At 40.1% G+C, this 27,989-nt stretch overlaps 1 protein-coding gene across 1 annotated transcript; it reads right to left on the reverse strand.

Annotated features, from left to right (window-relative positions):
- Positions 1–28: 28 nt before the first annotated feature.
- On the reverse strand, positions 29–27,986 carry PCSK1 (proprotein convertase subtilisin/kexin type 1). Its single transcript, XM_030969182.1, has 14 exons — positions 27,671–27,986; positions 26,085–26,189; positions 22,642–22,752; positions 20,268–20,414; positions 19,736–19,812; positions 18,044–18,132; positions 13,821–13,993; positions 11,495–11,707; positions 10,275–10,375; positions 9,077–9,310; positions 7,766–7,923; positions 6,174–6,307; positions 4,426–4,587; positions 29–2,918 (listed from the first exon to the last, which is right to left on the reverse strand). The coding sequence occupies exons 1-14, from the start codon at positions 27,851–27,853 to the stop codon at positions 2,562–2,564; spliced, it is 2,244 nt and encodes a 747-aa protein (XP_030825042.1). The 5' UTR covers positions 27,854–27,986; the 3' UTR covers positions 29–2,561.
- Between the last annotated feature and the right edge of the window lie 3 nt (positions 27,987–27,989).

The raw sequence follows: 27,989 nt of genomic DNA on the forward strand, positions 1-27,989 counted from the left end.
CATCACATCACATACATGTTGCAGTTGCTGTTGTAACATGCCTTTTAAAAAATACGTTTATTGGATGAAATTGTCTCTTTCTCAAGAAAAATCTGATTCTTCAATATAATTTATTATGCCTTTTAAAATTCTGTCTGTTCAATAAAATCTTTGCTATATTATAAATACCTGTAAAGAAAATATAATTCAAAATTCTGAGAGAAAACTTTTTTTTTTTACTTTTACATTTTTCACAAAACCCACACAGGCACCAAGGAAAGACTAACAATAAAAATAATTTACTCCTGTACAAGCTGATCTGGGTTGGAAACATTCAAAAGAGAGATTTTAAACTTGTCATCTGTTGAAACTTTGGCTACAGCATAGGAACTGATCTAAAAACAAAGGAGGGTCTTTTGTTTCCCACCCTTTTAACCTGAACATTTCTTTCAAGGCCTGATGGAGTGTTGTTAGTACTTTCCTCCCTGTAATATACCTGAATGAGGACTGGCTAAATTTGTTGTTATCTGAGGGAACCAGCCTCTAAGCTTCATTGCACAGGACTAAAAGTGGCCCTTACCTTGCTATATGAGTCTATTCTGAAAATTAAACATTAGTGAAAATAAGTGCTCTCATTCTGTAATAGCAGCAATTAGAAATTTTCATGGTTTGCTTGTTCATTAGTTATGCATTGCCAGAAAGCTTTTGCATGGAAAGGACGGCAAAGGGAAAGCTTTCTGATCTGGACTTCCAGGATTTTTTTTTTTTTTTTAAGACTTCTCTTCCTAAGCAAATTTCTTAGTAGAGAGGGAGTGATTCAGTACAAGCAGCATTCAGTAGCAGAGATATTATCCTTCAACTGCTGACTAGAAGAATATTAAAGAATCCTTAAAACTGGCAAAAAGGCAGGCTAAGCCCAAGACAGGCATGAAGACACCACAAAGAATATTTTTTAAATCTTACACTTGGTAAGAAAATTTTCAAGGTTGTCTTTAGAGAAGTCTTTTTTTCCACAGAATTCTTAATTAGTTACAGTAAATAGGTTTACCTTTAAATTACAGGATTTACTGTGAAGTTTGAAAAACTTTTATTTGAACTGATGGATTATTAGCAAAATGTAAAATTCCTGTCTTAAGAGACATTTGTGTAATTTTAAGGAATAGACAGTGAGAAAGAATCTAATCAAATATTTCTAGAGTCTGCAAAACACATTTCAATAGTAGGCAAAAGGAAGAAAAGTAAAAAGCAGTCAGCACTTTTTTGGGCTTTCTTTAGTACTTCAATGAGATAACTATCCCCTAGGAATCTTCATTTCCTTGTTCTAGATCCCCTAGCTTTTCTGAGCCTCCAACATGGCTTTTTTTTTATTCCCAATTATTAGAAGCAAAATAATATATAATTTTGACTCTCATTAAAGAGGTATGTGTGGAAAACTGCTAATGTTAGGGGGTTGCTCACCCGAGTTGCTTTCTGACAGCCACCTCTGCCTCAACCTCTTCCTCCCACTCCACATTCCATGCTCACCCTTCTCAGGGTACTATTTTTTTTTTTTTAATCTCAGACAATTTTGCCTCATCTTCCTAGATATTTTGGGAATTTTAGAGTCTTTGGGTGGACTTTTCTGCAACAGCTAGCCTCTCTGTTCCCCTTGGCCTGGCTGCTTGCAGATGTAGGCAGATTTGTACTGCTTTGGAGACCTGACTGAGGCTCCACAGTAGGAGGTTGGAGCCCAAAACTCAAATAATTGGCACAAACAGATCAGTACTCCATCAGGTGGTGCATAACTCATGAAGAGAAAGCCAAGTGCTCTGAAGTGAGACTCTGCCCGCATTAAACACATAGGGCCTAGAAGAACCAGGCTCATAATTCAGGCACTTCACTGGGGTAAGTTCCAAGCCTGCTGGAGGGAATGCCATCCCATGGTTTGGGATGCCTCTGCAGGGGCTCTTTTTTTATTTGTGTGTTTCTGTCTGTAGTCTAAATTGTGAATAACTTCATCAATGTTCACTGATGCCCCAGTCCAACCCCAGCCTCCCAGATGTTCCTCTACAGGAGAACAGAAGGGCAAGGGAGCATTGTTTGGAGGAGGAACAAAACACCTAGAACAGAAGCAGTGATGGCTGCAAGTATTAAATCGGAATAAATGACAAATATAACAAAGGCTGCAATATTAATGACAAATCCATGGATGAGAATATATCCCCATAGCTTTGGCAGTTTGGTTCAAAACTGCTTGGAATTCAGGTTTTGAATCCTACTGCATGCTGAAGTGAAGAGGGTGGAAGAATAAGCAATGTGAAAATAGTTTAAAATAGTGTATTAGGGTTTTCAGGGGAGTACTATTGCATTTCATGCCTGAGGGGGCAAATCTACTCTGAAGAAATGTTTTGAAAAAAGATAATACTAAAAAGTGTAATTTTCCTGTCTTATCCCCTCACACCCGTTTTTTCCCTTCCTTGATATTTGTATTAAATATGAAGCAATCAAAGCAGCAATCACACAACTAGAGCGTACACAGACTTTGGAAAAAAAACTACAGGTAGGGAGAACGAATATTTCCAACTCAGTGCCATACCCTACAGTTAATTTCCTTCATTTATGATATCAACTAACGCTTGCAGCAGTCTATCATCTCTGTGCTTGTAAGGTTTGGCATTGTAAAAAAGATCAACGTAGTCACTGTACAGACTTTCTTCTGAGCCTCTTAACTGGGAGGGCTTGTTCAATTTTCTGAGGGCTTGATAGAAGTGTTCGTATGGAATGTTTAACTTCTCACTTGCAGTCTTCTTTGGCAGCTGCTTCTGATCCATCTGTCTGCTAAAAGCACTTTGCAGTAAATGCAGCATGGCTTCTGATGGGGTTTTATCTTCTGCTTTGTCACTGCTGGTGTGTTCTGTGGCCTTGGGTTTTTCACTCAGGCTCTCCAGTGTGGTATGGTCCTAGAATACAGATTAGCATGAAAAAACGGTCAGGTGTCAATGAAAGACTGACTGGATTAAGGCTTGCTCTGGTTGGTGATCTCTACCTATGTGTGGGAAAATGTCATTTTTTTATTCAGGACCCACTTGGGCATCTAGAAAACAAGTAGACCATTGTCAACCAAAACAAACTTTTGAAAGGACTACACTGTAAAAAATATCAAATCCTCCTGCAATATAAGCATTTATAAATTCAGATTCCATTTGGCAGGATACAACACATCATTTTATACCAGTATTTGTCTCAGTCTTAGGAGATAATTCTGGTTGTTTAGCACTCTAAATGAAGGAAACATATGTGCAGTGGTGATGGCAGTTCTGATTGTGCCTTGTACTCTTAGGAAAAGGATGGAACCAGTGTTTCCCTGAAACCTTCTCTGTAGATTAGCTCACCTGAGAAAAAGGCAGTGAAGTATGACAAATGGGTGAGCATAACACATACCTAAGAGACCTTGGAAGGCTAATCCCAAGTACAGGTTCACAGAGCAGTTGATGAGAGGCATAATCTTATTTCAATACTAGTATATGCCTGCGGAGCTTCCTCATTCAAACCAGAACTGCATTTCTAACCGAACACTCATTTTATCTTCATGTAATTTTTACCATGTCCACCCATTTTCTCCTACAGCACCTGCTGAATCCACTTTTACTTCCTTCCAATTTGTTTTTTTGCTCATGGCTGGCAGACCTGGGGACATTTATGTAATGGATTTAGAGACCATTATCACACTCACCTTTCATAACTTGTCTGAGGAAGGTTAAACTATCTGTGCTTTATGGATGTCCTAATTACTTAATGGGGAGAAAATTTGATGTGATGGGATTATTTTCTGATGCTGTTGATGTAATCAAGCACTATGAAAATGTGCATTACTACCATCCTGTGCATCCTGAAACCCAGGGTCACCCTGCCTTGTTGTATTTTTAGAGCACTCTTATCTGTAGGGTAAACAGGGACTGCTAAAGGATCTGGCAGCAACAGATCCACTGGGCCAAGCCTATTGAATCAGCGAGTCCCTGATTTTCCTCAAGCCCTTTGTTCCTGAAATTCCTTGCAAACTCACTGGAAGCACTCCAGCAGGCAAAGTTCCTTTAGAATGTGACACTTGTTCTCAGTAGAATTACATAAATTTAGTGTGTCTCTCAGAGGTGTCTTCCTCCCTCCTTCCACCACTCAACTGCATTAGCCACAGGTTTCCTTGCTTTGGGAGCAATTTCCTGTTATCATCCCAAACCCCTTATATTTTGCAATTTGAAAGAGAGACTCATAAAAATATGAGTTGTTGACATGAGCAAAATTATGATATGCACTCAAAACCAATCAGGAGTTAGATGAAATGAATACAAAATAAATATGTGTCTTCTTACTAGGCAAAAAAAGAAAAAATAAACAAATAAACCCACCAAAAAACCAACAATTACTTATAAACTGAAAAACATGTAAGGAATAAATGCAACATAACTCTACCTCTACAAGATCTGTCATCTTTTCCACTCCTCTTCTGTCATTCTGCACAGCATTGTAGGATGTATACACACGTGGCTGCTTCATGTGTTCAGGCTGGGTAGCAGTGCCATGCAAAATCAATTTCCAATTTACAATCCTCCCCTCATTTTGTATTCGTCTGGACTGAAAAATAAGCGTGGCATCAGAATAGGCTCTCAGGACATAAAAGAGCAAAATAGACACTTGAATGCAAAGTACACAGAAGCAACCAAAGCAAATTATCAGGCTTTCAAAACCTACCTATGGAGTATGATTCATAAGCACAAAACCCCCAGATGTAGAAGATTTAATACAATAGCTTAACCACTCAAAATATTCACATTTTGATGCAACATAATTATTAATTCATCATGTAAGCATCAATGGAATTTGGTCATAACACAGAATGCTAGAAGTTATTGAAGTAGTATTTTGCATTATTAGAACTTGTTCACTAGGCTGTTCCTTGGTAATTTCCTTATGAAAGTTACCACTGGAAATGATAATGTGAAATACTATTCTTTTTTATAATGTGGTGTATAACAGCAATCTGAAATACAGTGTGCAGAAGCAAGCAGCAAATGTTTGTTTATAAATTTTGGTGGCAATAGAAACAGAAGTGGAAGTAGAAGTGGAAAGTGGAAGAGAGAACTAGAGAAAAAACTAGAGAAAAAAACCTAAAAGGTGAGGAAAGAGTGTATTATGCCTTGAGGACAAAAATCTTGCTTTATTGTAAGTTTCAGGAAGTTCTCACTTGAAATGAGAGCTAATTTACAAACAAAATGCTCCTCTTAACTTTGTTCCACAAAAATGCATTCAAAGAGCAAGATATCTGTAACCATGGGGCTATCTATAAGCCTGCAGCATTAACGCTACGCTGCTGATAGTAATATTTACTCCTGGTGGCTTGTTCATCTGCTCAGCTCTTGGCAACACCCTCCTGTTTACAATTTGAGGCCAATAGGGGCTGAAGGCTCAGTGTCTAGCAGGAAGCTTTCAGTTTTTGGCAAGATCTGACCCCTAAGGACAAGCTTATTAACAGACAACTTCAATGAGATGAGTGTCTTGATCACTGTCTCTTTGAAGGGAATTATTTTTCAGTTGCCTACCAAGCAGTTTAATTCTGGTGTCTTGCTGTTGTAATCCATATTCCCCAGGTAGCTTTAGTAAACTGATTTATTTCATATCTGTAGACTACTTAGCTTTAATCCTTAAACGTTGTTCAGCACCAGATAGTCTCAGCAAGAAATTAGGGGAATGTATACATCAGAATAGATCGCTGAGATCCACACAAAAAATCATTAATTCGAAAGGTTCTCAGTTAATGAAAGCTATGCGCATGGATCAAGAGAAGACTAGATCTATGCTGTGTTCTTTTCTGTAAAAAAGAATTTCCAGTTAACCAGATGTTCATTTTATTTCATATTTCAATCCAAGAATCACAGAAAACTTCATAAAGTGATTAATTTTGGTGATGTGTGTCTGAAAAAAACAGGCATGTCATGAAAAAAACAGGCAGTGAAATGAGAATGGTGCTTTGCATGTAGATAAAGAACAAGAAAATCTGACCTTTTTTCTTTAATCCTTAACCCAGCTGGATATCTTAAATAACCTCTCATTTAGCTTGCTTAATGAGCAGGCTCATTACTCAACGAGCTTTGTAGTGATGAGTGATCATTTAATCTGTTTCAGCTCCCAAACACAGCTAGTTAACATACAGGCATACTCACCATATCAGTAATTCTTAAAATCCAGGTGCCTGCTGGATTTTCCCCCCATGTGTGGACAGACATGAAGTCCCAGTTCTTGAAGCCATTGGGAGATTTGTCCCTCTCTCTCTCAGCCAGTAAGACAGTGCTGGTCCCTGTGTGGGTACAAGATCAACACTCTGATTGTCCATGCGCTGCCTGCTCCTACTTTTCATATTTGTCAGCTTTGCACACTGCCTAGAGCAGAGGTGACCTGGAAAATACACTGTTCAGCAGTGCCTCCTTTAGCAGTGGCTCCTGTAATTATTTTTGCAGCAGTGCTTAGGAGTGCACAAGCTGTTAGGTCACACCAAGAAGGTACATCTTGTTCAGTGTTCTATCTCTGGCACGAAAAGGTAGTGAATGCACATAAAAGAAGCATAAGGAGAAGATGTCAGGCACGACCAGTCTTTCCCACCGATGAGCTGTTCAAGAAACTTCTGAAATGGAAGTTTAGAAGGTAAAACTCATGCAGTATTATGAAACCACAGTATTGTCATGATTTCTTCACTGGTTCAGGGTTTTTTTTTCATGAGTGGATGCATATTGCTACAGCCTGGTCGTCCAACAGGGTGAAAATTATGCATTTGCATTGTTATTATTACAAAAATGCTGCAGCTCATAAAGCATTTCTGCAGCAAAAGAGGTCCTACTGCACAGGAGAAAATTTGTTTGGCTTGTTTATGTATAAGAAAAAAAGCAAGGGAGAAATATTTACATAATAAGGAGCAGTGAAGCCCCAAGGATCCTTGTCACAATTTATAAATATATTTAAAGGTTACACCATAAATATAGAAAAAGAATGACATACATTTGCTACTAATGCTTTGCAGGAAAGTAGAAAAGCAGCAAGAAACAAGGGGAAAACAATTTAACCATGAAAGCAAAATGATAGTGCAGTGGAGGCAGTAGTACTTGATGATTGCTACCTAGAAACAGAAAAATTAAATCAGCCTGATATTTAAATTCATACGTGAAAGCCTGTCTTTTTTTTCCTTTTAATACCAGTTGATCTAACAGACTTTACTCTTAGTTGCTTATAATATTTCTTTATCCTCTTTTTTTTTTGTCTTATTATGTTGTTTCAGGACATTGCCAAGAAAGCTTGCCATATTCTAGCTCATTTAGTACAGTTGTACTAAGGTACCTAACAGAAACACTTTGGTTTTTTTAAATACACCAATGGGGAGACACATTAAATAAAACCTAAGGAATCAGATATCCTCAGTTTTCCATTAGTCTGCTAAATCACAGGAAGTCTGATAAGAATTATTGATCTATAATCTGCTGTCTGCCAGGAGCCCTGAGGTTTCATAGGTCCAGTTGCCTCTGCGAAAATGTTCTGTGCCTTCATTTTCTGAAGTATGATTTTCAAATCTCTTTCCACCAAAAGAGCCCAGCACAGGTGAAGGTTGAAGAGGGGTCTCTATCGCTGCCTGGATATTTTATCCTCACTGGAGTTGCCCAATGATATATTTAGCTCTCTTTAACCACTGAAAACCACATTTTTTTTTCATGAAGTAAATGTTACACACTACGGCAACACAAATAAAATGTGTCTTTTCCTCCTGTACCTGATGGAGAAACCAGAGTGACATGCAGATCACCTCTACGGGAATACTCAATTGTGGCCTCGAGCTGCACATGCTCCAGAGATGCAATGGAGTTCTCTTGACCCTCGCAGGCTTTTGTGGGAATTTCAATAATCACTTCTTCATTTGCTCTTAATAATCTGTCAAAATTAAAGTAGTTTTTTGATTACCCACAGGGACTCTTGATTCTGGGTCATGAATGGCATGTTTAACAGCCATTTCAGAATGATGAGGAAAGAAGAGTCAATGCCAGCTCAATAAAAAAAAGGTAATGTCTGCTCTCAATAAAAAAAAGGTAATGTTCATGCTCTGCACATAGAGAGACTCTGCATAGCTTTCTCTGCACAGTTCCCATTACTTCCAAACAGAATGGGTTTCTAAATCTCCACATAAATAACTGTAAGTATCATGGGATCTTTGTTTTCATAATGTAACATACAGGACTGAATAAAAATACATAAATAGCAAGTGTGGCATACATCAGTAGTGGGTCAACATTCTGTGAAACAGACAGAGTCCATAAAAACAGTTTGATAGTGAAATAGCATAAATAACAAGATTACCAAGCAGTGACTCTCCAAAACACTGCAATATGTTTCTGCAGACAGACCTTTGTTACAGCCACATGGTATAATTTCAGCCTTTGAAATAGATATTTTTTTTCTGGATAAAAATCTGTATGCCAATGTGCGGAGACAAAAAGGGTCTAGATATCCTTATTGATTAAACAGTTCAAGGACTAATGACAATTAATCTATCTGTTCAGGCTCACTGTGCTGTTGGCATGTGGCTCATAAGACTTTTCAGTGAGCCTTTGACACATTTGTGTTTCATAAGAGAAATGCTGCAGACATTACTAAAGTTAAATATATCACCTTGATTGCAACATATACAAGCCTGTCACAGGAGAAGAATTGCTAAGACCCATTACAGACACTTTTATTTTTAAAAAATCTTTGTGAGACATCAGTATCTTTTTATCTCTCTTCTGATGGTTGTCTAAAAATTCACAGCCTTGCTGATTGGGCTCAGCCTCACAGTATCATTCTTTTATACACTGTCTGCACAAGCAGACATAATAATCTTAGTCTTTGTTAAGGCTTCATGCTAGTAATTTCCATCAGTCTTGCACTAAAAAAACAGACCAAGAAGCAATGTTGCTTGCCTGCCTCTGGGGAATACAGTCTGACAAAGCTAAATTAATCAAAAGAAGTCACTTATTCCTTTTCAGAGCAATCTGTGAAGAATATGATTCTTCAGGCTTTATTACAATAAGTAACTGCAAATCCTTACCTGGGTTCAAAGCTCTTGTCTTTGACAATGCACTCTCTCTTTTCTGGTACACTTTTCCATCTTTTGGGATCAGCTAAATCCACCAAGGCATTGGCATTAAGTAGCCCAAACCCAAATCGGCTATTGACCATCAGTCCTGCTCCATTTTTTTTCCATCCTGGATTTCCAGCCAGCGGATCATATTCTGAGGTCCACACTACCAAGTGCTGCATATCCCTCCATGTTAGATCTGGGCTGTTTGGAAAAATGTTCCTGGTTAGTTGTTTCAGGGCTATCTATCATTTTTCTCTCAATTATTAGACTCAAACAGAACATGCTTTGAATGCATATGGCATCCCACTGCTTTATAACCCATAACATTTTGCACTTAACCTCACAATACTGCTCTGGGCAGACAAGAATTCTGTGTCCATGAAGAACAGGTATCTAGCAAGAGTAGAGTGAATCCTCCAAAACAATTCAGTCATTCAAAGTTAGGTAGCAACACTACAATTTTCTACCCATCTTTTTAGAACCTGGGCTTTGAAAGCTGGTTATTTGATTCCATCTGTGACTCACTCTACCCTTTAAAAAATCTAATTTTAATATCTAATATTTAATGTAGGCTCACGTCACCAAAGGGGTGTGCAGTAGAAAATGGAGCTGAATCTACATGATACGAGCATTAAACCTGTGTACTAAAGTGTTTTCTGTGAGCAAAAGTCATTGTCCTGTCCTTAGCTTCCTCAAGGCCTAAATTCTCACTACTTGCTCTGCAGCATCCAAACCTGGCTACTCCCTTCCTGCTCTGACAGACAAGCTTGGGCATCTTCTCTTTTATGCCTTATCACTGGCAGAAATTCTTCTGTAAATTGGCTGAGGCTTAGCTTAAACTCCTGCAGCCCATTGTCTTCAAATCACATTCTCCTGAATCCATGTGCACGCTCACTTTTAGGTGCATCTGACCAGAAATCAGTAAATGCTGTTGCCAACACACAAAATATTCCTCAGTCATCATTATCTATTCACATTGGTTCTGCTTTTCTAGGAACGTGTTGGGGCAAGTAGCTGCTTATTTTTAGTCATCAGCCTGAGCAAGTCTGACTGACAAAAAGTGGAGCTGCAGTATGAGGTAGTGCCTCTTAAAACAGGCATTTTGTGGAAGGCAGTGGGGTGATTGAGAGAAAGAAGTTTCAAAGGTCATGGTGTGACATCTTACTTTGCTTCCAGCGCCAGAGCAAAAATTCCTGCTGCCAGAGGTGCAGATGCAGAGGTCCCTGTGTGAGTTTCTGTACATTCATTGTGAAGATCAACACTTGTCTGACAGCAAAAAAAAAAAAAAAAAAAAGAAAAAGAAAAAAAAAGCATAAATAAACAGTTATAATACTGTGGTATCCATACTCACAAATGTAACTATGTGTCCCTTACTTGGTGCGTATTAATACACTCCTCACCAGCAGAAAAAGTGATGAGTGTTTAAATCTGTTCATATTTCAATCCACTCCTTTTACTTCAACTATAATTTTAGTATCAAAACGTTTTTTGTTGGAACAAAATACTCCCACTCTGAATATCTTATTTTAGTCTAAAGGTTTCACAATAAGTGTTTCAGGCTTACTGGTGATTCATGAAAACAGATCATTGTGTTGGGCCTAGAACATTCAAAATTACTGCTTACTAGGAAATTACTCATAGGATTAGCATTGGTGTTCTGCTCCCTCTTCAGCAGAAGAACTATAATTTGTAATGAATAAACACCAAACTCATCAGCCCATTTTTCTAAGTCCCGAGTATAAAGAGAAGCCACATAGTAAGGAGTTATCTCCAGCTAACTTGGAATGACGCTGTTTTAATCCCCATCAGTGCAGTGCATTGTAAAATTAACATCTACCAGGGCTGGACAGAAATTACAGGTATTTCAACACTATTGTGCCACAGCAATTTTCTTCAGCAGAGTTAAGGAAGGCACACAGACTGGTATGCCTGCTTGCCGAGTTTGGAATGTTTGGAGGCACTGTTGTTGCTGTCTCTTGCATTAAAAATATAATGACAAGGTATAACAGCAGCCCTGACATCACAGGTTTTATTTTTGCTCTGAATCTTTCTTTATTTGCCCTCTGTGAAGAATAGTGCCATATCAAAGCATGCAGAGACCACTTTCATACACAAACAGTGCTCACAAACCGCAGACAAATTCAACATGTTGGTTTAAGTGCATCAACACAATGACTTTGTTTAACCATAGCTTTAAGGTAAAAGAATAGAGGAATACAATCATCTTTTGGATTTCAAATCTCTTAAGGTTTCCAGACAAAAGCTCTAAGCACATAACACATAACATAAAGCAGGCACTGGAAGCCAAGCATTTAAGAGGTTTCATTTATTATTTGCATATATCATACCTTTCTATTTGTTTTGAAACTGGTAAAAGCAACTTACTATTCTTTGGTCAGTGTAATCCCCGCTGCTGTATGCTGTGGCCAGAGTTGAAGAGCACTTCTCTGCATACCAGGGAGAAAGCCCTTGCTGAGAAGCACTGCTAATGGAGATGGTGTAGATGCTATCAGTGTAACCATCACAGTCACAGTTGTCACCCTGACGACCTCCATTCCCTGAGGCCCACACGAAAATGGAGCCTTTCCCATTTCGACCCTAGGGAAAAAAAAAAGAAAAAAAAGGGAAATGAACGGTTATCAAAGAGATGTCAAATCTCACAATGTATCCTTAAGAACTCCTTCCCCCAAAAAGCCTAATATAGCAAACATAGAAGAGGAGCAATACCCATAAGCACTGTAGAAGACAGAGATAGAATAAACCAGCTGTTTGCAATATCCCACTGCTCACCCTACAGCACAACTCTTAATCTCACTGGCCTAGGTTTAGTGCTCCTGAAACAACAGCTTTCCTCAGGTTTTGAAGTTAAAAACAGAGTCAGTGTTCAATGAGTAAATTTTTCGACGTGCTGCTGTTTGATCCTCATCATTTTTAGAAAAAGATGCCTTTAAAAAAACCGGCAAGTTTATCAGGGCTTATTTAATTTTCCCTTCCTGTACTCACAGAGCTGTGGGTTAGGAGTATGAGTGATGGACACACTGAAAACCCTCCCTTCTCTCACAGATCTGTGGGTCAGCATCACCAGCCTCTAGGCACAACCATGTAAAACATCACAGCTATCACAGCAGAAACATGCGTCATTCTGCAGTCTTAAGCTCTACTCATTCTTCAGAGGAAAAAAATACGTTTCATGTGACAAGCAAAATTTCATGTGTTGTTCATTATTAATATATGCACATTTAATATTCCACAGTGGTTGGAATACAATTTTTTTTTTAATCATTCCACTCAGGTGAGATTTGAAGTTATTTATGCAAATGATAACATATTTGCATCACTTAAAACATTAAGAGCAAAGAGAAATAAGTTGTACTCTGTGACACAAGCTTTAAATTTGGAAAAATAAGCCGCATCAACTACAGAAAATCATATCGTATCTTTGAGAATAAAGGCTGCAGTCCAGAGAAGCACTGGTGTTTCCCAGCACCTGCTCTGACTTCACTTAGAGTGATGGCAAGACTTCCTTGGCTCTTCAGGTTAAGCCCGTGCTCAGGTGCTTCACCAGAGCAGCTGTGAAGGATCCAGGGATTAGAGTTGTTGTCAATCCCGGCACTGGCTGACTTTAAGCAGGATGGAAACCAGGCAGACCTTTGCAAAAGGAATCCTTGAATCCTGAGAGACAAATGGGTAAATTTGCTCCCCATTAGATATAAAATAAGCTGCAAAATAGATACATTCTCCACCAAAGATCCTGCCTTTTCAGAGTAAGATCAATTAATATTTGTTGCCTAATTTTCACCTTTAATTTTCCCTCTGCTCTTGCTACCTACCTATGAGCATATAACCTGTTACAAGCTCTCTCCTCTGTCTCCATTATTCCCTCATATTGTCTTTGTCAGCTGTCAGCATTTAAATTGTTCTCTCTTTTTCTTCTCTGCCTACTGATGTTAATTGCCCTTTATACAAAATTTTCTGTTTGATTGTCCTTTAAGCTATTTCTCTCTTCTCCCCTCTATGATTCAGTCTTCCTCTCTTTATTAGTACCTGTCCATCTTTAGATATCTTTTTGCTTCACTGGCAAGAGCTAGAATAGTTTACTGATAAATTCATGGCAGCTCTCAGTTTGCACCTATTTATCAAACAACAGATCCAAAGAGTGTAACATGAAAAAAAGAAACCCATAAAAATATTGCTCCCAGTACTCCTCATCATGCATTTGTACTATTTTCATTTTAATTGGATCATGACGTGCACCAATTTATAAATTAATGCAATTAGCACGATACAAGCTCATCCGCAGGGTGCTAAAATGCATCACTATTTCACAGAGCAAAATATTCATGAAGCAGGAATTTTGCATTAAATTTTATGGGCTTTCAGTGCAGAAATCCAATTACTGTTCAGTGTAAAACAAGCAGCAGAGAAGGGTGGGTGTAGGGTGAGACCAAGGCAGCAAAACTAAGGATGTAAAAAAAAAAGCTTATCCATGGAGACTAGCAGCTAAAAACTAGTTTAGAAAGCCCTAATGGTGTTTTCTCAAAAGTCCTTTCTGGCTGGAAATTTCTCTCACCTGTACTATTAAAATACATTATGCCCAAATATATTGAGCAAAGACAGCACAAAACATTTTCATTTCTTCTCTGATGTAAACCATTTTAAAATTTCTTCTCTGCCAAATTTTTTTGCTTTATTTTTCCCTGAAGCATCATACCTGGTTTATCCCATACTCGAAAGCCTTCTGTGCCAGTCTCCCAGGTCCCTCCACAGTTTTGCCATCATCATTAGGGCCCCAGCTTGCACTGTAAATATCCACATGTTCTGGGTTGAAACCAATTGAGCTGGCCTCAATAGCATCGGTGACTATTCCATCCAGCATCCGTATACCTTCACAGGGAAAAGGAAAAAGAAGCAGACTGCATTTACTTTCTGTTCCCTCCTCCTTGTCTTAGTTAACTGGTTTTAATGTTTCCAGTAAAATTAAGCCATAAGTACTGCACCCACAGCCGGCTGCTGTTCACATGAAAAGTATTGAAGAAAGCTCCTGTCAGTGTAAAACAGATTTTATTTGCAAAGCTCAGTGTTTCTGTATAAAAAAACCCACCACAAACCCCTTAAAATCTTCTTAGCCTCCTATTTATTTTTTCATTCCTTCTACAGAGACCAAAGAAGATGTCTTGCTTACTGTTCCTGTTTTTTTTCTTATTGCATTCTCTTTCTTCCTCCTTCTTCTGTCTTAGATCTGCAACAAAGACTTCCCAAGCTGCTTAAATGCCACTGAAATTAAATAGGTTTTATCAACATTAATTTATCTGTAAGAGTTCTAAGAGTTTTAGTTCAAAGATGTAGTTCTGAACGTTCTGACCAAAGCACTTGTCCCTAGCAGTCATTAAAGGTTTTCCTGTCTCTGTGATGCTGCAATTTCACCAGCTCTTCAATCTCCACCACAGAAAAAAATAAAAACCTCACTGTTTTTCTTCTGCCACGTTTTTTTTTTCTGCTGTGAGCAATCCAGAGATATCTAGTCATTAACAATTTATTAGGAGCTGCATGATCTAATCTCCTTCAGAGCAAGCCTGAACTCAGTGGTACTTAAAATTCAGGTGCAGGCAGTTGTTCGTCCGCACTGGATCCTTTGCTGTGCAAAGCCACAGCTCTGCAGTGGGGCTGCTGCTACTGTCCAATGCTGGAAGACAGCAGAAAAAGCAGAAATCTGGCAAAATTCCTGCTGTGGCATGGCTCTTACAGCAACAGCAGCAATATAAGAGTCACCTCAGTCAGGAATCAGCCTGTGTTTACAAGCAATAAAAATGTCTGGGTTCCCTTGGATTTGGCAGGTTAGTACTACAGCAGCTGCACCATTGCTGGCAGTTGGTGAATTATGACTACTCATTTTCTAGTATTTTCCACAAAACGGGGATTTTGCCAAAGCTCAGCAGGTAAAATATAGCCATTCTATTAAAAAAAAAAAACCAAAATACCCAGCAGCAAAAAACCTCCAACCTTAGCCTTGCAGCTCAGTGTCTTGTTCTTTTTTTTATGCTATCAAGAAGAGGAAAAAAAGACTGCAAGCATACAATTCTTTTCCTGAATAGCTGACCTCTTAATACCTCCAAGATAAAGCTGAGCTTTATTATTTCATATTCATTAGTGCTAAAATCAGACAAAGGAGTTAATCCGCTCTACCACAGCTGCTCCACTATCACTCACAAAGCTGGGAAAAGCACCGAGGTATATCCTGTGCCTCAGGTACTAAAAACACCACTTACCCAGGATTGTCTTAAACTCAGAATGGTTTGAATACTCTTTTTTTTCTGTCGGCTCAGAATTTCCAGATTCTCTCATGCCAAGCAAAGATCTGTCTGTGTGAAAGCGACTGCAAGCCCCCGGTGAGAGCTTGCAACACAAAATGAGATAGTGGGAATGTGAGGAGCAGTGTGCACATACTTCCCACAGAAAAAGACAGACAAGTCTGCAGATAAATAACATAATAAGGGGAAAACAGAACAAAACAAATCAAAAACCAGAAAACGCCCAAGAACTATGACTCCACACTGATGAAAACAGCTCGAGGAAAAAATCACTGCCTTGCCTTCCTGATCATCAGAAATCCTGATTGCTCAAGTCAACTCAGGGATTTGATGACTGCAGTGATATTCCCGTAAGCAGACTCCAATTACGTCCTCTTGCATAAACTCTTTTCTATTCTTGCTTCCATCATCAGTCCCGCAAAATCAAAAGCAGGCAAAGCCCAAGGTAATTTCAGACACACATATATGTATCTGCCTGGCAGAAGGGCTATTTTTAGCAACACACCACTGTGCACGAACTCTCAGCCCAGTCCTTTGTAAAATGGAGCTCAATTTAATTTCCATGGCAGCACCATGGAAATATCATAACACAGTGGAACGGTCAGGTATGCATGAAAATACTCTGATTTATACCAGAGGTGGTCAATACACTTTTCTCAGCTCTACAAAGACCAAGAGGTGAATGCTAAAGGGCACTGAAAGGTGTCACTTTGAAGACTGGCATGAAGAGTATTTTTTCTTCACACAGTGCACAGAGAGGCCCATGGTACTCACAGCCACAAAGTATCGGAGAGGCTAATCAGTGTTGCAGAACAGGGCCAGGCATTGATATGACTGGAGAGAACACTCAGGATTGTTAAACTCAGTACTTTCACAGAAAACAAACAACAAAAAAAATCAATGGAATGTTTTGTTTTACCCCTCAAGGCGAAGTTAAACCAACCTGTGATGCTGAAGGTTGGAGAGCAAGGTATTCCACATTGTCAGGGTTTCTTTCCCTGAAGCAGATATTGCTGACTATCAGAGACAAGTGGCTGTGGACCACTGGATTTGTCCAAAATGGCAACTGCTACAAGCAAACAGCCACTTAAGTCATCCTCAACTAATGCCAAGTACAAGTGTGCTATGTGTCATTTCATTAAAAAAAAAAAAAAGGAGAAAAACCAGCCTCTGGAGAAATTAATCCTGTAGAGCTTGCATCATCAAAAAAGCTTCCAGTGTTTAGCCACTCCAAATTTATCTGAATCTTTTGAAGACTTCTCTTATCTTTCACTGCTCTTTGAACACATTTTTCTTATACCCCTGTCTGGGTGTTAATCAGTCTGGTCACTTCTAACAGTTCACAATTTCTTTCAACTTCTCCATTCCTCCTCCTCCCCCACCCAATGTATGTTGCTTGCTGGCTAATATGGATTGCTGGACTGCTTTTCCTGCTGTTATTTCCCTTTTCTAGATAAATCATCCTGCACAGATCTGTAGCTTGCATTTGCAAATGAGCGCAGATCATATGCAAATAGCTGTGGAAGAACTTCCTCAGTAGATGCAAGAGCCTTAAAATATGGGCACAGTGGGAGTTCAGACATCTTTGCAGCTTCATCCATTTTGCCTTCCTTTGAAAACCTGGTTTCTTCATATTATGAGTGAGATATTTTATTTAAACAGATCATGACAGCATAATGCATTATGGCAATGGCAAACTGCAAAGCTGACATCCATGACAGCTCAGTGGAGTGACTGGGAACTGAAGAAACACCAAGCTGAAATGGTGGGAACAACAGTTATGGGTGTCAATTGCCACTCGTCATCCTGTCATTTAAAATGAAAAAGAGGGAATAATGGAAAAAGGAGGACTGTACAAATAACTTCCTCTGAGCTAAATAACCATTTGCAACTGATACTTGCATCATTATTATTTCATAAACAAGTAGCAGATTGAGTCACTGATTAAAAAACAAAACAACCAGATTGATTGGTGGGCAAGAAAGGCTTTACTTGTTTTCAAATTTAACTCGTGGAGACAGTAGAGAAGGAAAGTGTTGAAACAAAAAGGACAGCAGTTTGCATGACTTGACTGACATGACCTTTTGAATGTGATTGTGTAAATGGAAACAATATGCTGCAAATATCGATGTGTATAATTTTGTGTACTCCTACTTTCACTCTACTGAACCCCTCTCCTTCCCTGGATAAACAATAAAAAGTAATTAATCCTTGATTCCTTAAAAGATACTGTCTTAACTCTAGGTAAATTATAAATTGTTGCTATTATTATTGTTGTTGTTGTTGTTGTTAATATTATTAATTGTTGTTACTATTCTTCACATTATGATTATTAGTTTTATTACTATCATCATAATCATCATCATCCCACCTATACTATTGCTGCTCTCATTACATATTCTATCTATTCATAACCCAATTCCAGACTTCATCAAAGAAATCCTGTCATGTACAGGTGTCACTCAGCACTGTTGCCAGACAGGATTTTGAAGCTTATAATACTTCAAGATAAATGTTTTCCGAGAATGACCAATCATTCATATTTCAGATTAATGCTATCTGGCAACGCTCAGCATCTGTCTTGTTTCCATTCATATTAGACATCTAATTATTTTTGTTTCCTTACCTCCAACCCTGGAATTGTAGGCTACTCCAACTCCACATTTTCTGTTGTTGGCTTGCATGGCAATTTCCCCTGCACACCGTGTCCCATGCCTGCATAAATACAGCAAGAATAAAGAACACGTCATAACAGCTTTCTTGCATTGTACAGGAAGACTCGTCAAGGACCTTGATTTGTTCAAATTCTTCCTTTCAATTAATGCAATGCCATTATTGAAAAGCTTTTGAGTTGTATCTACATGATACAAAAATACTTACTTCTCCTAAGCTTCATTAAATATAATTTTACCTACTTAATGCTCAAAGGAACATTTCCATGAGACGATAAATGCTTTCTTTGATCTCACTGCAGATATTGGTATTTTAGTAGAGTGAAAAAGTGGCATAAAATTATGGAGCTAAAAATTTATCTTTAGACAGAAATATTATACAAATATTTTTTAATCACACATTTAGATATGTCTTTTCTAAATCACAGCATTTATTTAGGATTTCAGAAAGTGAGCCTTTAAAGTGTCCCTGTTTTTTCTTGTAGCAAACTCTTTTCTATGCAACTGTTTTGTTTTTTTTCCATGGGTGATTCTAATTCCTCAATACAGAAATCCTTCCCATAAGTTTCAAGGTAAGAGCATTGTATTATGTAATGCTACAGATTGTTATTCAGTGACATGCTTCAATGCTTCTGGGCTGAATTCCATTTACTTATTAATAAAGATTAGAGACAATACAGGTAGATTTAAGAGATAATGACATCATAACAAGAGGATAATGGCTTCCTTCTCCAAAATAACACTGTAACAAAGAAGAAATGCCATTTTTCAAATGTCTTGTTCGTGGATATATTATCCTCAGACTGATCTTTCTTTTTTTCCCTTATGCAATGATTTATGTTGTGAATGCTACGGTATTGTCTGATAGGAAACAGGGAACCAATGCACCAGTTTCTTGCTATCTGTAGAGAGCAGTGGCATTCTAATTTGTTTAAGAAATTGACTGTTTTGTGTACCAGCTTCTAGGGAGGTCCCTCCTGTTCTCTTTCTTACATACAAAATCCATAACTGGACTATGATGGACATCTCCAGGTCTGACAGACCCATCAAGAGACTCTTTTTTTTTTTTTTTAATTCCCAGTGCAAAGCAGAGAACTGAAGTAAAAATATACTTTGGAAGCTATAATTCCAAAAACAAACAGAGACACAAGAATAGATTATTCCCTTCACCTTGCAGAAAAACCTCAGCGCCTTACACGTCACACAAAGAAATTCAGGACATCATAGGGAGATTACAATTATGGAGTTCTTCATCTGGGAATTTTATCCCAGTGTTTATATCAATGTTATGTGAGAATGCTCCTGCAAACTGGAACACAGTTCTGAACATCCAATAGTAATTCTTTACATTGAGGGCAGCTGAGCACTGCCACAGGTTGCCCAGGGAGGTTGTGGCCTCTCCCTCCTTGGAAATATTCAAAAGCCATCCTGATCATGCTGGGCAGCAGCCTCTAGAGCTCCCTGCTTGAGCAGATGACCTTCAGAAGTCCCTTCCAAGCTCAAATATGCAGTGATTCTGTTATACAAATTCTTCCTCTTGTAAAATAATTGCCACAGGACACCTACACAGAAATTTCTCCATTTGTATCTTCTAACACACAAACACTAATGTTTTGTTCTCTTCAGACAGCTGTGAAGCTACTCACTTGTTTTCATTTGTTGGGTCATATCTAGGAAAGGGATCATGATCATTGTCGTTGAAATCGTAACTTGCCTTTGGGTCCTACATGTAAAAAAAAGCAGAATTATTCAGACAACTAGAAAAGGCATTTCTAAATTGCTAACAAAATGGGTCCTAGAGTCTGTATTTGTTTACTTGATGTGCCTCATATTGGCAGCAATCAAGCTGGTAGGATTTGATTGCCATTAACAATTCCATAACTTTTTCATGGAGTTTTAATAATTTATCATTAAACCACTACATACAAATGTGTCTGGGAACTAAATCTACTGCAGGAAAAAACAAAACAACAAAATATACACCCCACTACCATTGCTAAGTGACATTCAGCTTCCTGTGACACAGACCAGGCTCCAAATCATGCCTAAGGCAAGTATTTCAGTCTCTGTACTGCAGGAGCTGACTTACAGAACAGACAATGAGCTGGGGAAGAGTGTCTGTTTATCAAATTTACAACTGGTTAATCTATTCCACAGCATTCTAATGCTCAAACTTACATAGTTAGCAAAGATGTCAGTGTGATTCCACTCCAATCCATCATCCAGGACTGTGATGACGACTCCCTTGCCTGTGAATCCTTTCTGCCACACAGGAATAACATGGAGATCCAGTTTGGGCAGGGATGGAGTAATTCTTGTATCTTGCTGTGGGACAGAATGGATTCAAATATTTCAACATTTTATCCATTTATACCAAACAGGTCCAAAGTCATATTCTAAAGATGCTGTAAACAATCTCAGCCAGAACTTCGCTCAAATTTTGCAAATACAAATCAAAAATTAATTTCATCAAATACTTGTGGGACTGAAAGATTAACCGCACTGCTCGAATATCCCTGATGACCAATCCTAAACAAAAACCACCTTGTATTTTTGGTAAGTAGGCAGCAGAAACTGAAATGAGTGGTGGGGATGCACTGATGGACCTTGGAACACTGGGTTAATAATCAGACCGGCTAATGTTTGTTCTTTCCATTTGATGGGGAGCCAAGACAGTGCCCGCAGTGCAGTGAGCTGGATTTCCTCCAAGTGTATTTTCTCCTTGGATGTTAAAGTTAGCCAGAGCAAAATAATTAATGGGTAAAACAATTAAGGTAGTAGTTTGGTTGGGAACAACTGTGTTGAATCACAATTTTCTCTTTACTACCCTCATTGGTGTTCCTGTGGCAAATCAGGTGGAAGTATGAATCATGTATATCCTTCTCTTCCACAGCAAGTTTTTTGAAGAGTATCTCCTAAATGGGTCATTTTCCCCCTCTAATGCTAAAGGAGCAGTATATACATCTAATTTAGAAAACATGCTTACAGCCCCCATAAAAGCAGAGATGTAAAAAGAAGCACTTTCTTTCTGCTTCTCTGTGCACAATTATGTTAGCTGATGGCAGGTTTTCTGTATGTCTTTGTTTCCAAAGAAATACTGCATAAAATACAAGGCTCAGGAAAAGAAATTTGTTAATGGGGATAAAATTTCTTTCATATTTTGCTATCTGTACCTGACTGCTTCCATTCAGGAAATTATTTGAGATTTCAAGCTTTGTTCTCTTGAATCCATCAAATAATATTTTTTCCTGGTGATGTGTGAAGGTACACAGGATGGAGCCAAAACTGTTGCCATCAAGTCATAAAAATAAGGTAATAGTCAGTTATTCACTACAAGGCAAAGAACATATTTTGGAAGAAAATGTCTAACACTTTTATGCATTTAATCAGAAAAATTCAATGTTCATTGTGAACAAAGCTAAGCAGTATGTTTTTGTTTCTCATGTGTGAAAATTTAAGGGAAAAGTAGTGAAAACCATAAATAGGTGGGAAAAGGAACTAAATCTCCTGGAGAGCAGAACATTGCCAGGTTTTTTTTCCCTGACTGCTTTTATGAATCATGTGTGTGTTTGTGTATTTGTCTAATCATGGAAATGTCCTGCTTTTTTGGATACAGGCAAGGAAGCAAACAGATATTCTGCATCAAAGAAAAGCTAAATTCTTACAGAGAACAATATTTTTTCTGTTCTAAAGAAGTCTGCAGGAATCTTCATGGAAATATTTTATGCTATGTCTATAATTCATCTTCCCTAGCTCAAAAGAAGGAAAGCAGCTTAGAGTTTGGTATGATTTCTCTAAAATAAGCTGAGGAAATGTATTTCCAGCCACTCAGGCTCCATTTGTGCTTGACCTTTCTTTCTGATTTGTTATACCCACCTTTAATCCCATCCCTATTCTGAGTGAAAGCAATGAATCCTAGACCGAAGGTACAGCTAGATGCACAATGGAAACACGGGCTCTTGGAAGAAAGCACATAAAATCTAAATGATCAACTGTATTTCTCAATTGACACATGCAGACAGAAACTGTGGAGCTCAGGAATTTTTTTTTTGCCTGAGGTTTTGAGCAGGTGAGTGAGCTTTAGAGACCCTCTAACATATAAATGCTAGTCCATATAGCTGAAGGTGCTTGTCACATGCATGCAGATGCTTTTGTTTTCATCTGGTATATGTATCCTGCACTACTAATTTTAATAAAGAAAGAGATGGCCAGCTTCAGATATGGTAATGGACTTCTTACACAAAAAATCACAAATATTTTAAAATTATCATTAAAGTGGTTTTTAACTGTGAACAATTAGTGATATAATCTCCCTCCCCCATAGTAAATAGCAGCTGGATTGGCATCCAGAATCTTTGTAGAAGTGACATTCCACAGAAGAGAGAAGGTTGCCTGAAAATGTTATTTACAGAGATCACTCATTTTGACAGCATATGCTAACAAAAGAGAGTTTTCATTTATTCCTCTCGGTGAAACCACTCTGATACCAGTAAAATAATGCAGCTGGTGGCACAACAACCTTTCCCAGTTCAACAGGGCAACAAATTCTTACCAGATACCACTGCTGATTCCACATAGGGTCGTTGAAAAGGCTTTCAGCTGAGTCTCTCATGGCGGCACGCTTGGTTCGCTTTTTTTCATACTGCTGCTCTGCCCATGACACCTGCAATTATTTGTAAAATTATGATAAGTGAACCTCTTCAATTTCGGACTTTCTTAACCCGGAGTATAAAGGCTTTCGTCTCACAGAGAGATTTTGGTGCCTAAAGCAAAATGAGCAGCATTCAGTACAGAGAAGAGGATTATTTAAACTGTAGTGCAGTGAGATTTAGGGGAGAGAACTTGGTGAAATCACAATACTGTAGAATCAATTCACAGAAAATCATTAAATACAAGTTAACAAGGAACTCTTGTGGGTGACACAAGTCAGGTTTTTACAGCAAATAAAACTGTGTAGTATGGCTAGAAGGTCATCTAAGCAATGGTGCTTACTGCAACAAGGAAAACCACAGCCGGCTTCTTTCTCCTACTTATCATTTATTCACTCTCTATTGGGAGGAAAAGGTAAGAAGAAAGATTGCCTCTGGCTTTAGACTAGCAATCATAATGATGCTGTTACTCACACACCAGCTGGACCTCCAAGTCTCCTTCCTAGTGGTGTTTTGAAGAGTGGTCAATTAGCAAGCTATGAATATTGGACTAACTTCATCACCAGCATAATGCCACTTAAGGCAACTGAAAGCCAAAATGCTTCAGTGTGCTTTGATAAAGCTTCAAACGAGTTGCACAGCCTTTGTGCATAGACACAGCAGTCTCTAAGGCTCTAGGTTGTATTTTAAATGTGTACTGCCCTTGAATGCATTACTGAACCCAGTTCAGATGAAATCCTAGTGATGATGCCTATCTTTGTGCTGTGTGCTCTTCTTGGAAAGGGAATAAAACATTATTAGTTTTTAGTATTTAGAGTATGATCACTCTGACGCAGATATGGTTGGTCCTTTTCATCCCAAATTCCAAGCAGGCAAAGAAAATTCAGGTTCAGTAAGACTGCCAAGATCCTGTGACAAGCCTCATATGGAGGGTGTCTTGGATCCAATCTTTTACTTTCAAGTTCTGAATAGATTCTGTTCCTTTTATCTACTGTGATTGAGCAGCTTTATGATCCTGACATCTATCACCATATATGAGATAATAGTGACTCAGAAGTTATGATTAAGAAGTATGATTTGATTAAAATGCAATTTTGTAATGAAAGCCTAATGAAAATTCACTACAAGAACATAAATCCCCTAAAATGGTATCTGCATTAGGCATGTTTATGATTCTCTTTGCTATATATTTAGTCCTAAACCCCCTACAAACCTTGGTCCTAGAAGATGAATATACCCATGCAAGTGTGGGTATTTTAAACTCCTCTATTGATATCTCAGGCCATACATACTTGTGCACACGTTGGAGTAATTACCTCCATCTCTCTTCCCTGCCCACAGCAAAGCTTGACCTCTTCACCACCCAACAGTAATTAGCAGTTGACAACTTCCACGCTTGTTATTTCTTTTCACGGGGAGCAAGTGCACTGAAGGGAAATGAGCTGAAACTCCCAAGCACATATGTCAGGCAAACAAGCAAAACATTTGTCACTCAGCAGCTGGGTGAGGTTCCAACCATCCTTCTCCAGCAAAAGCTGAAGGCCCCATGCCAAATCTCCAATCACTGACACATAAAGCAGTAAAAAAAAATTTCAGTTCAAATCTACTTGCAAGAAAATAAATTTGGAAACTAGTGCAAATACTAGAAGAAGGTAGGTAACCAGATAATTATATCCCTTCAATGTATTCACAGCCTTTATCTGTTTTACAACAAACACTATAGGAAGCAGATAAATATTCAGATTAGAGCCAAGTTTTACCACAACTTTCACACTTAACATACCGTAAAATTCATGAAGGCGTTATACAAACAAAAACAGGATTCCCTTTTCTCTCTCTTTTTAAAGATTGAATCTAAATCTTTTTAAGCAGGCTGCTGCTGAACAAGAGCAGCTCCTCAGTGCAAAGGTCCCTGTGTAACTACACAGCATGACAAGATTGCTTTGTGTTTATACACTTACATAATGCATAATTACATCTCATTTATGCACGGAATTAATTTACATACTGGATGGTAAATAAAATGGAAATGGGAGTAAATTTAGCAAATCACCTGCAGCAGTTTGAATCTAAGAATGCAAGGATGCACTAATGTCTGGTAGCAATATAACACAATCACTTCCATTCTGCTACAGTTTTAGAACGTGATGCATTGAACACTCTCATTCTTCCATGTGTAACAGATTCATTTATAAGCCCAAAAAAGAGAGAGACCGCACCCAAAATGCTGATCCTGAACGCTGTATTACAATGACATGGAACATGTGGTCATATAGGCATAAATTGGAACTAGTTTAGACTGAATCTGCAGGTTTGAACATCCCCAAGTTGGGATTATTTCAACTTTAACTGTTAGACTAGTTCCTGTTATCAAGGAAATAGATGAGACTGTACACTTTTGAGACAAAACAGGCAAAACAAACACCCTGTCTTGCCACACAGAATATTTCCTCCTAGTTGACATTTGCATCTAAACCTCCGGATAGAAGATTACTCATTCTGCAGTGATTTGTCCTTATATGATAATTTGTTGGTTTTGACAACTACGTTACTTCATGGTTTGGACAGCTCATATTGTCACAATGATTGTTGCAACAATGCTGATCTTAAAATCAAATGCTGTTGTTGTGTCATTTCTCAGAAAATAGTTTGTAAGAGAGGCTGACAGCTTTCTGGTCTGCTCTTTAAATTTGTCATGCACCTCAGTTTTTCATTATGGTTGCAAACAGAAATGCTTCTCTCTGAAATAAAGCTGGACAAACGAGGGGTCTGCTCCACCAGTGGATTGTACCTTAGACCCCTCTCCAGTTTGCCTGCTCTCTGATTGCAGTGGCAGATCGTTGTAACAAAAGGCTGCAAGTCTGGAATGTGTGATGGATCTTTTGAAAAGGGATTTTAGCTTGTTGTAGAAGCCGATCCAGCAGAACATCAGCCCTTTATCCCTGCTTCTTTTTTTTTTTTTACTTAATATTCAGTCACTTTAAATCAAACCTAATTCACATGGTAATTGCACAGACATGGCCTAATTAAACTTAGTGCATCTATGGATTTTTACTTTGAATCCACCCCCTTGGTTCCCTGTTCACATTTTCTTCAGTGACGCGTCAACATCTGAAATTCCAGTGCTGCACATCTTAAATCTTAATTTGGAAACCTCTTGTAAAATATGTGGTAAGGGAGGGTCAGACTCTGCCTGTGAATGACAGAATAGTTAGGCACGAGGATGGATGGCTGAATATATTAGACTTGCAAAATGAGGAAGGCCTGCCTGTGACCTCTTTACGAAGCTAGCGGTAAGGAGACAGAATTTTTAAAAAATTAAAAAAAGAATAAATTTAACACTTACCCGCTCATCATCAGAAAGTCTCTTAGTGATATGAATAGCACTTCTTCGGGACCGTCTTGGGTGACTCTTATGCCTGAATAAGTAGTGGTTTTTCAGTGATCCAATCTGTAAGACACAGGCGTGCCTTAATTATCAGGAAGCATTTCCCCACTGTGAGCAAGTACCAACAATCAAAACCTGAAAGAATTCACGCTGCCTTAAAGACAAAAAAGCAAGAAACTAGCCTGTAGATATTTTAATCCAAACAAGGAAGCACTCTTCCAGTAACAAGTGCTTCTCTCAGCCTGTGTGCTGATAGGAGAAGCCGGGGGAGTAATTTCATTTGGGCTACTCAAGCGCAGTCATTACAACTGCAGGACTCAAGTTACACAGCACTTGCACTAATGACCACTACACTCACGGACTCACCTCGGCAAGGCCACATCACCAGTTTTATCTGCTTTTCCTGTGTTTCAGCTGGACAGGTGTGAAAAGCTTTGCCTGGCTTCAGACACCTCACTGCAGGGCTGGGTTGTTCAGACACCCACTGTAGCAGCATTTTCACTCCCTCAGCAGCCAGCCAGCCACCGGACAAGCCAGGAGCACCCCGCTGGCTTTGAATACACTCTGCTAAGGACGGGCTCTTTGACAGCTGTAGGGGCAAATGTACCGGCTACAAGGGCAGCAGGACCAAACCCACACAGGGGGCATCACGCGTAGGTGGGATCCAATTTCGCGTAGCTGGGATCACACCTAAGGATTTGGGAGTGCGTTGAATACGGCCGTGCCCTAAAGCGGGCAGGCGGCCAGAGGGGGCTGGCTGCCCAGGGACAGCCCTGGGGACACGGAGGGGGCTGGCCGCGACCCCGACCACGGGGCCGGACTGGTGCAGCAGGGTCCCAGCTCTGGGGGACGCCGTGCCCGGCACAGGACCCTCGCCGGGAGGTGAGACGAAGCTGCTCCCTCACGGCGGTTAGTCATCCCTGACAACGCTGACGTCACGGCATCCCAAAAAAGCGCCCGAGGGATGGCTGGAGAGAAGCCCCGCGATGGCGATGGAGCCGGCGGGGCGGAGGCAGAGAGGGGTCGCAGCCGACACGGCCCGCGCCCTCCTCCGCCTGCTCGAACTGCCGGGGGAGAGCCAGGGGAGAGCCCTGCCCGGTCCCCTGTGGCACTGCGGGGCGCACGGCCGGTGTCCTCAGGAGCAGCGGGGTACCCTGCCTGACTCTGTCCGGCCTCCTGAAGGAGCTAGCCGCCCTGCCCGGATCCCTCCAGGGAGAGCCGGACCTCCCGCCCGACCCTGCGCAGTCCCGCCAAGGAGAGCGGGAGCGCCCTGCCCGCTCCCGTCCAGGAGAGCCGCAGGTCCCCGCCCGCTCCCCTGGGGAAGAGCCCAGTCGCCCTGCCCCGTCCCCTCCGAGGGACCCGTGCCTGGCTGGTCCCCGGAGCCTGGGAAGCTGCCGTGGGAGACAGGGAGCTTTAAACTCCCCGGAGCCCCGCGGGCGGCAGCCGGGCACAAGTTTGAGGGAGCGGGGAGGGAATGAGCAACGCGGGATAGGAAAGGAGCCCCGTCGCGGAGCATCCCGCGGGTGTCCCCCGCCCGGCCGTACCTGCCCCACCAGGTCGTAGTCCAGCTCGTCCGCGATGGCTCTGGCAGCGTCGGGGCCGGCCGGGATCTCCGCTGCCCACTCGTTGAGGAAGAGCCGCCCGGCGCTGCCTCCTCGGGGCAGGGAGCAGGCTGCCAGGAGCACGGCCAGGGCCGCGCACCGGCCGGCCCAGTGCCGCCCGGCCATGGCCGCGGGACGCGGGAGGGATGCGGGATGCGGGATGAGGGATGCGGGATGCGGCGCCGCGTTGCTACGCGATAGCGCGGAGCGGAGCCCTGCCTGCCTGCCTTGCCTGCCGGCGCGGCTGCCCGAGGCACACAGA

Source organism: Camarhynchus parvulus, chromosome Z, assembly GCF_901933205.1.
Source record: "Camarhynchus parvulus chromosome Z, STF_HiC, whole genome shotgun sequence".
Lineage (NCBI taxonomy): Eukaryota > Metazoa > Chordata > Aves > Passeriformes > Thraupidae > Camarhynchus > Camarhynchus parvulus.

Bases quoted from the DNA above. Each gene is read 5' to 3' on its own strand.
- PCSK1 (XM_030969182.1), bottom strand. From the start codon at position 27,853: ATGGCCGGGCGGCACTGGGCCGGCCGGTGCGCGGCCCTGGCCGTGCTC. The intron at 9,311-10,274 runs GTAAGATGTCAC...TTTTCCAAACAG, and splicing joins GCTCTGGCGCTGGAAGCAAA to CCCAGATCTAACATGGAGGG. The intron at 7,924-9,076 runs GTAAGGATTTGC...TAATTTTGACAG, and splicing joins GACAAGAGCTTTGAACCCAG to ATTATTAAGAGCAAATGAAG.